This window comes from Nannospalax galili, unplaced genomic scaffold (genome assembly GCF_000622305.1).
Source record: "Nannospalax galili isolate Female #2095 unplaced genomic scaffold, S.galili_v1.0 scaffold453, whole genome shotgun sequence".
Classification (NCBI taxonomy): Eukaryota; Metazoa; Chordata; class Mammalia; order Rodentia; family Spalacidae; genus Nannospalax; species Nannospalax galili.
Window position 1 is genome coordinate 1,758,787 of NW_008334081.1, and position 7,723 is coordinate 1,766,509.

Sequence of the window (7,723 nt, forward strand, 5' to 3'; positions counted from 1 at the left end):
TGGGAACTGCGGGAAGCACTACCCGGGACTGAGTCTTCAGGTTGGGCTCTTGAAGCCCAGCCACAACAGGGCCTGGGCTCCCAGGGTCACCCAGCACTCAGGTCCCCAGGGAGGGAGGGCCTGCTGCAGCTTTCTCTCCTCCCCAGGTGATGATGGCAGTGGCTCTGGCAGCGGTGGTGGCTGCCCAGATGATAGCTGTGACCGGAGGGTCAGCAAGAAGAGCTCCAGTTCCCGGACACCCCTGACCCACGTCCTTCCTGGCCTGTCAGAACAGGAGGGACAGAAGACCTCAGCCACCAGCTGCCTAGAGCCCCACAGATTCCTCCTGCTCTTCCTCCTCACCCAGGTGTTTGCAGCAGCCAGGCCCAGGTGGCGGTAACTGCCCCACTACCCCAAGGACTGTTGACCAAAACATGCAACAGACAATATTTAATTCCCTTGGCCTCCGAGGCCCAGGGCAGGGCAAGGAGACAGTGGCTCTGTGTACTGGGGCAGGGTGCATGGGGTCCTGGCCTCCTGGGTCTGGCCTCACCTGTTGCTCTAGCTTTTCATTTTGTATCAGGTCAGCTGTGAGCCAGTATCCCCAAAAGCCATGTATTTCAGGGACCTCAGGGGCATCTCTGGCTGCACACCATCCTCCCCCTCCCGCACCGCCCGAGGAAGCTATTGAGGCCAGCTAGAAGGGCGGCTGTTAGCTACAACCCGTTGGAGACCTCAAGCAAGCCTGTGCCTTCCTCTCCTGCCTCTTCCCACTGGGGACTCCCCACAAGACTCCATGGGTCACAGATGTCAGAAAGTTAGGCCCACGCCACAACTCCCCAGGAAGCCCGCAAGGGCCACCAGGGTATCCCTGCCCAGGCTCTGGCAGGGCCTTTAAGATTATGCATGATACTTTCCATCCAGCAGAGGCTCTGAGTCCAAGACCCCCCCCCACCAGAAGAGTGGCATCTGGTGGTCTCTGCCATACTTCCTTGAGGGTGGATGCTGTCCTGTCTCAAAGGTTCATAGAGTCAGGCCTTGGGGAGCCAAGTCTGTATGAGGAACCCCACTTCGGTGGAGTAGCCGGTCGCTTCTAGCCGCTATCCCACCTCGACAGGTCACCTGATCACAGGGATGCTGGGTGGCTGGTGAAACTTCAGCTCAGGGCCATTAGGACCTGGCATTGCAGGTCAGGAGGACTCCTGGGCCCCTTCCTAACCCAGGCAGCTCTCTGGGGGTTAGGGGAGCATTGACAGTAAAGGGCTTTTCTAGACGCGCACATTCAGACACTCAGTGTCCCTGTCCACTGAGAGCTGCATCTCAAGCCTCCCAGATAGCACTGGAGAGGCCCGGGGGACTGTTTGGATCCTGGGGCCCGTCTATGGCCTGGGGAGCACCTGGCTTACAAAGGCTGTTGGGACCCCTTCTTCCCGCCTAGGCCCTTCAGCAAGGGAAGGACTTCCAGGGCCTTGGGAATGCTGAGGTGCCATGGCCAGGAAGACTGTAGTCCTGACATGCAGGAGACCTGGAAAAGAAGGCCACTTAGCATTTGCTTCTTGTCCCTGGGAGGCCACTGCCACCACAGTGGACTGACTAGTAATCAGGCCCCCTGGCCTAGGGCAGGCGTTCTCTGACATTGATCCATGGATATGTTGGGCCCAGGCCCTGAGCACACCCACCCTGCCCCACCCCTGCTAGTGCCACTCAAGCTGGGGTGACAGGTGCCAGACCTGGACTGTGAGACAAGTGTTGCCCAAGTGTCAGGACAGCAGCACCCGTGCTGCACAGGGCAGCCAGGCCTGACACTGGGCATTTCCAGAGCTTGTCTGGAAGGGGGAACCCTGGGCCATTACTGGACAGGGTAGTGGCCAAGCTACTGTAGCCTTCCTCCATGAGGCCCCCTGCCACTCAGTACCAGTGGGTGACGTGTGTTCTTTGAGTCCTTGTATGAATAAAAGGCTGGAGACCCATAGTGGATGTGACCTGTGTAGCTTGGAAGAGACTGCATGTGTGCACATGCAAGCATGGCATGTGCCCTGAGGCTGTACATAGCAGGGCACAGACCAGGACCTGGTAGGAGAGGTTTGCATGAAGGTTGCACCCATAGTGGAGCCCCAGGAGTTCTGTGATGTGGAACCCACCGAGCATTGTCAAGTCCTCCCCTAGGAGGGCTCCCCTCTTCCCCAACTGATCACGTCAAAGTTCATGGGAAGAGGGGCCAGGGTACCAAGACCCGTGAACCTGGGCCTGCCCCTTCCTCCCACCTCTGTGCAAGGAAGGATTCCTGTTCCTGCAAGTTCCTAGCTAGCCTGCACCTGCAGATGGGGTCTAAATACCCTTCAGCATGCAGGGCTGGCTCTCCCTCACCTTGGGTCTGCCTCCGTAGCTGAAGAACCCTCAATGGCAGGAGTCAAAGATGTTCTGCTCTCTTGGCCAGGTGTGGCTAACAGGCTGCTTTATCTGGGAGCTGTGACCCACACTGCTGGGCCTGGTAGACACACATTTTATACAGTTCCATGTAATTGGGCCTGTGAGCACAGGAAGCAGAGCCTCTCCCTAACTCCATGCACTACCAGGCCGTACATCCTAGAGAGACATTAATGGCTCTGAGAAGGAAGGCCCCTCCAAAGAGCACAGCTGGAGGGCGTTAGGTTCCTCCCAAGGACATCTGCCCTGGTTAGGCCAGCAGTTGACAGCTGCATCGTCACTCCGCTGCCCCTTTTCAGGTCCTGGGAAGCCGACCCCATGGCCCAGATTCTCCAGTGGAAGATGAGAAGGGGTAATGTTCTCTCTCCCCAGGTGGCCAGGATAGGCAACTGTGAGGGTAGGGGCTTAGCAGAACCCAGTGGGGACAGGCAGGTGACTAGGCTGTGGCTTGTGGCTGCCTGTGGAACGTGTTTCAAGCAGTCCAGCAGGATCTTGGACATCTGGTTCAGCTCCTGCTTTGTGTTCACTTTGAGCTGTGCTAAGTCCATCCTCCCTGCCAGGGAAAGGAGAACACATGTGAGACAGGTACCCAGCCCTGGAGCCAGCAGCCAGGAGCAGGCCAGGACTAGCTCAGTGGCTCCCAAGACCTGCCTACTCTGCCCCAGTGCCCCAGGAGGCCGGCAGGGAGGAGTCCCTTCCCTGCCATCACTAGCACTAGCTCTCACACTCTTCCTCATGGAAACTTAGGAAGCCACAGGCACCTTAACCAGCCCACGCTGATGGCAGAGCAGCCAGCTCCTCCGTAGCCTCTGGGACTAGCCTCTGTGAGCGTCCCTAAGCACCTGTAAGCAATCTTGCAGGCTAGTGTGGTGCTTGCAGTACACATGCATATGCTCATGCACCGTACACACCATGTATGTATATCATATTACATAATCATGCACTTGTCCATATGCACATGCTGAACTTGCGCACACATACACACGGGATCACTCACACAAAGCACACAGGCACACCATAGGTACATAAATGTGTGGATGAACTCACACTCCTCCAGGTGTCCCTAAATAATTCTTTGCCTCAGGCCAAGGCCCTCAGTGGAGAAATGCCATTTGTGATGCAAGTGCTTCCAGCATTGGGGTGGAGGCTGGTTCCCTCGAGTCCCCTTCCCCTATGCTGCTATTACAGCTGTCAAGCATCACAACCAGAGTATCTGTTCCTGCTGGAAACAGGACGGGTGGTGAGGCACATGCTAGAGCTGTCGGGGTCAAAGGGCCAACAAGGTGACATTGGGCAGTGGGCAGAGTGCCAGGGACCCCAGCAGCAAGCTTGTAGAGTTTGTAAGATTCTTCACTGAGACACCAGGGCCACCTGCTGAGGAGTGAGGGCAGTCACTGTCCAGAAGACTTTCCTTCTGTGTGCAGGGACCCCTTCCCCCCAGAGCCCAGGAACACATGAATCGCCCCCAGACAGTAAGACTTCAGTGTCTCCACTTTCCTGACATGCCCTGAGAAGGTGAACAGGAGCTCTATATTGTTAGTGCAAACCTGCTTCTAAGTCCAATCTGAAGACGCACAGACCGGAGGCTGCCAGAAGCTTACAGGTTTCAGAATGCATACCCTCTGCCTAGGCAGTCCACCCATCCTGGAGTGACGATATCAAGAAGTGTTCAGACTGAACAGCTTACAGGAACATAGTGGACCGCTACAATAAACCTCTTTGCTCACACATCAAATGTTAGGGAAATTAGTGTTTCATAAATAATAACTGAGATTATGGATAAATTAAACTGTGTGTGTCAGAGAGAGACAGAGATAGAGAGAGAGAGAGAGAACCCTGAAAGTCCATAGTGATTGGAAGAGTTGTGTATAAGGTACAGAACTCCTCAGGTGGGGGCTCTAGTGATGTCTACCCACACCTGAGGTGGAGGCTGGGCCTGGGACTGAGTCCCCAGGTGATTAAACACCATGGAGTAACAAAAGGTTCTCCATGCTGCCAAGGAGAGACCAAGAAAGCTTAAGCTACACCCAGGGCCCCCGATGAATACATGGCAGCTGACAGCTGTCCCTAACTCCAGTCCCAGGGGATCCGACAGCCTCTTCTGTCCTCTGGGCATTGCATGACACAGGTGCACTTACCTACATGCAGGCATAGCACTCACACATAAAAATAAAATATTAAAAAAAGGAAACAGTCTCTCCTGTATAAGTCCAGCAGCACCCACCACACCTTGACTCCCCCAGCCTCATTCACCCTCCCAGCTCCCCCACCCCATCTCTCCTCCTAGCCTGGGTAATGGCCAATTCTTGTCTTGGCACCCCAGACACAGGGCAGACCTCTCAGCCTGGATCCACCACTACTTCCTGATCCTTTGCATCCAGACCAACCTAGTTCCTTCTCTCAGTCCTCAGGAGCCCTGTGGGCCTGGTCCCGAACTCACCTCCCTCTGCTTCCCTGGGCTGCACAACCCGCCAGCCTCTTTCCTGGGTAAGTCCAGCAGTGCCCACCACACCTTGACTCCCCGCGCCTCGTTCACCCTCCCAGCTCCTCCAAACCATCTCTCCTCCTAGCCTGGGTACTGGCTAGGCACTCCAGATACTGGGGCTGACCGCTAGGCTCAGGGCCACCACTGCTTCCAGATCCTTTGCATCCACACCAACCCAGTTCCTTCTTGAGGTCCCCAGGAGCACTCTAGGACTGGTCCCGCTCTCACCTCCCTCTGCTTACCTGGGTGGCATAGGCCACCAGCTGCCCAAGACGAGCATTTTCCTGGGCACTGCTCCCAGGCCAGTCCAGCCCCCAAATTCCTGAGGAGAACATCTTTCCTGGAGGGATCCAGACCTCAGGAGAAAGCCTGAGAGTGTCTGATCCTCATCTGACTTGGGCCTCTGTGGGAACTCCTGAAGACAAAAGCAATCTGGCCAGTGGGAACTCCTGAGCAGGAAGATGAAATCAAATTTCCCCCTCCAATATAAAATCAAAGAAGAGAACCTGAAGCCTAGACCAACCAGCTTTTCATGCCCAACAAGTAAACCACAAAGGTACATAAAGTGTACAAAAAGAAGCAGACCTAAATTCAACAAAGGAAGGCTTGGGTCTCATACAATAATCAAAAAAAGAAATCCGCACTTCATGTCACAGTGAAAAATATAATATGAAAAAGCCAAATAATATATCCCCTCCAAGTACCAACAGTCCTGTAGAGGAGTACAATGAGAATACCCTAGAGATAACACAAGACATGGAATTCAAAAGAACAAATTATAAACATGTTAAAAGAATTCAGTGAATTTAAAGAACACAGAAAAAGAAATCAAAGAACTGAAAGAAGGTAGGGATAAACTGCTAAATGAATTCATAAAAGGGTTAGAAATATTGAAGAATAATAAGGCTGTAATGAAGAAAGAAGTGAAACACTCAATAAGCCAATTAGAAGTGACAGGAGAAAGCCTCACCAATACGATGAATGAAATGGAAAACAGAGTATCAAGACTGAAAGATAAAGTGGACGAACTAGACCACTCAAGCAAAGATTATGAAAATTTTAAGAAATCACAAGAATGGAATATGCATGAAATGTGTGACACCATAAAAAGACCAAACTTATGAATCATAGGCATACAGGAAGGAGAAGAATCCCAATATAATGGTACGGACCAGATCTTCAACAGAATTTTAGAAGAAAATTTCCCAAAATTAAAGACCTGCCCATACAAATACAAGAAGTATTTAGAACACCAAACAGACAGGACCAGAAAAGAAACTCTCCACAGCACATCATAGTAAAAACACTAAACGTACAAACAAAGAGAAAATTCTGAGAGCTGCAAAAGAAAAAAAAAAAAAAACGTCACATATAAAGGAAAATGCATCAGGATTACAGCTGACTTTTCAGTGCAAACTATGAAAGCCAGAAGGGCCTGGACCAAAGTATTTCCAGTGTTAAATGAGCACAGATGCCAACCCAGATTACTATACCCAGCCAAAATGTCTATTAGAGTTGAAGGGGAAAGAAAAATCTCCCATGACATAAATAGGCTGAAGGAGAATTCATGTCCACAAAAGCTGCCCTTCAGAGAGTTCTAGAAGCAATACAAACAGCTGAAGAAAGGAACGATTATACACAAGGGGTTGCAGAAAGAAATTCAATGAAGGTATAACTTTGGAAAAGTACAGCTATATCAAGAATGTAAACTAATAAAAATGACAGGATTCAATATTCATCTTTCATTAATGAATTTAAATATTAATGGACTGAACTCCACAGGCAAAAGACACAGACTAAGTGAATGGATTAAGAAACAAAACCCATTTTTTTGTTGTCTACAAGAAACGCATCTCATTTTCAACAACAGATGCTACCTTAAGGTGAAAGGATGGAAAAAAATATACCAAGCAAATGGTACTAAGAAAAAAGCAGGCATTGCAATTCTAATATCTGACAAAATAGACTTTAAACTAAAACTAATCAGAAGAGATAAAGAGGGACACTTCATTCTGATCAAAGAAACAATAAACCAAGAAGATATTACAATCATGAACATATATTAACCAAACGCTGGTACACCCAACTTCATAAAAACAATACTACAGGACTTTACGACCCAGATTAATCCCAACTCATTAATAGTAAGGGACTTCAATACCCCACTGTCTCCATTAGATGGGTCAACAGGGCATAGAGTTAACAGAGAGACATCTGAATTAAACAATACCATATATCAAATGGACTTACAGACATCTACCAAGTATTCCACCCAAGCACCAAAGGACATACTTTCTACTCAGCACCCCATGGAACCTTCTCCACAATCGACCATATACTGGGGCACAAAACAAACCTCAACAAATACAAAAAGATTGAAATAATTCCATGCATTCTATCAGACCACAATGCAATAAAGCTTAAAATCAACACTGGAAGAAGCCCTAGTAACCACATGAACAAATAGAGATTAAATAACACACACCTAAATGATGAATGGGTCAAAAGAAAAATTAAGAAAGAAAGAAAAGTATTCCTGGAACTAAATGAAAAGGACAATACAACACAAAACCTCTGGGACACACTAAAAGTGGTACTTAGAGAGAAGTTTATAGCTCTAAGTGCCTACATCAAAAAATCAAAAAGAACACAAATAAATGACTTAACATTGCAACTCAAGATACTTAAAAAGCAACAACAAATGAAACCCAAACTCAGCAGACAAAAGAAATAACAAAAATCAGAGCAGAAATTAGTGAAATTGAAACAAAGAAAACAATACAAAGAATCAACGAATCCAAGAGCTGGTTCTTTGAAAAGATAAACAAGATT

The 7,723-nt window shown here is 49.4% G+C and overlaps 1 protein-coding gene across 1 annotated transcript in view; it reads left to right on the plus strand.

Moving 5' to 3' along the window:
* Positions 1-4,136, plus strand: part of Gpc1 (glypican 1) — a 28,735-nt gene extending 24,599 nt beyond the window's left edge. The window contains exon 9 of the mRNA XM_008829135.1: positions 147-4,136. Coding sequence (XP_008827357.1) covers positions 147-379 — 233 coding nt within the window. The 3' untranslated portion in view covers positions 380-4,136. The remainder of the gene's footprint in view (positions 1-146) is intronic.
* Positions 4,137-7,723: the final 3,587 nt, after the last annotated feature.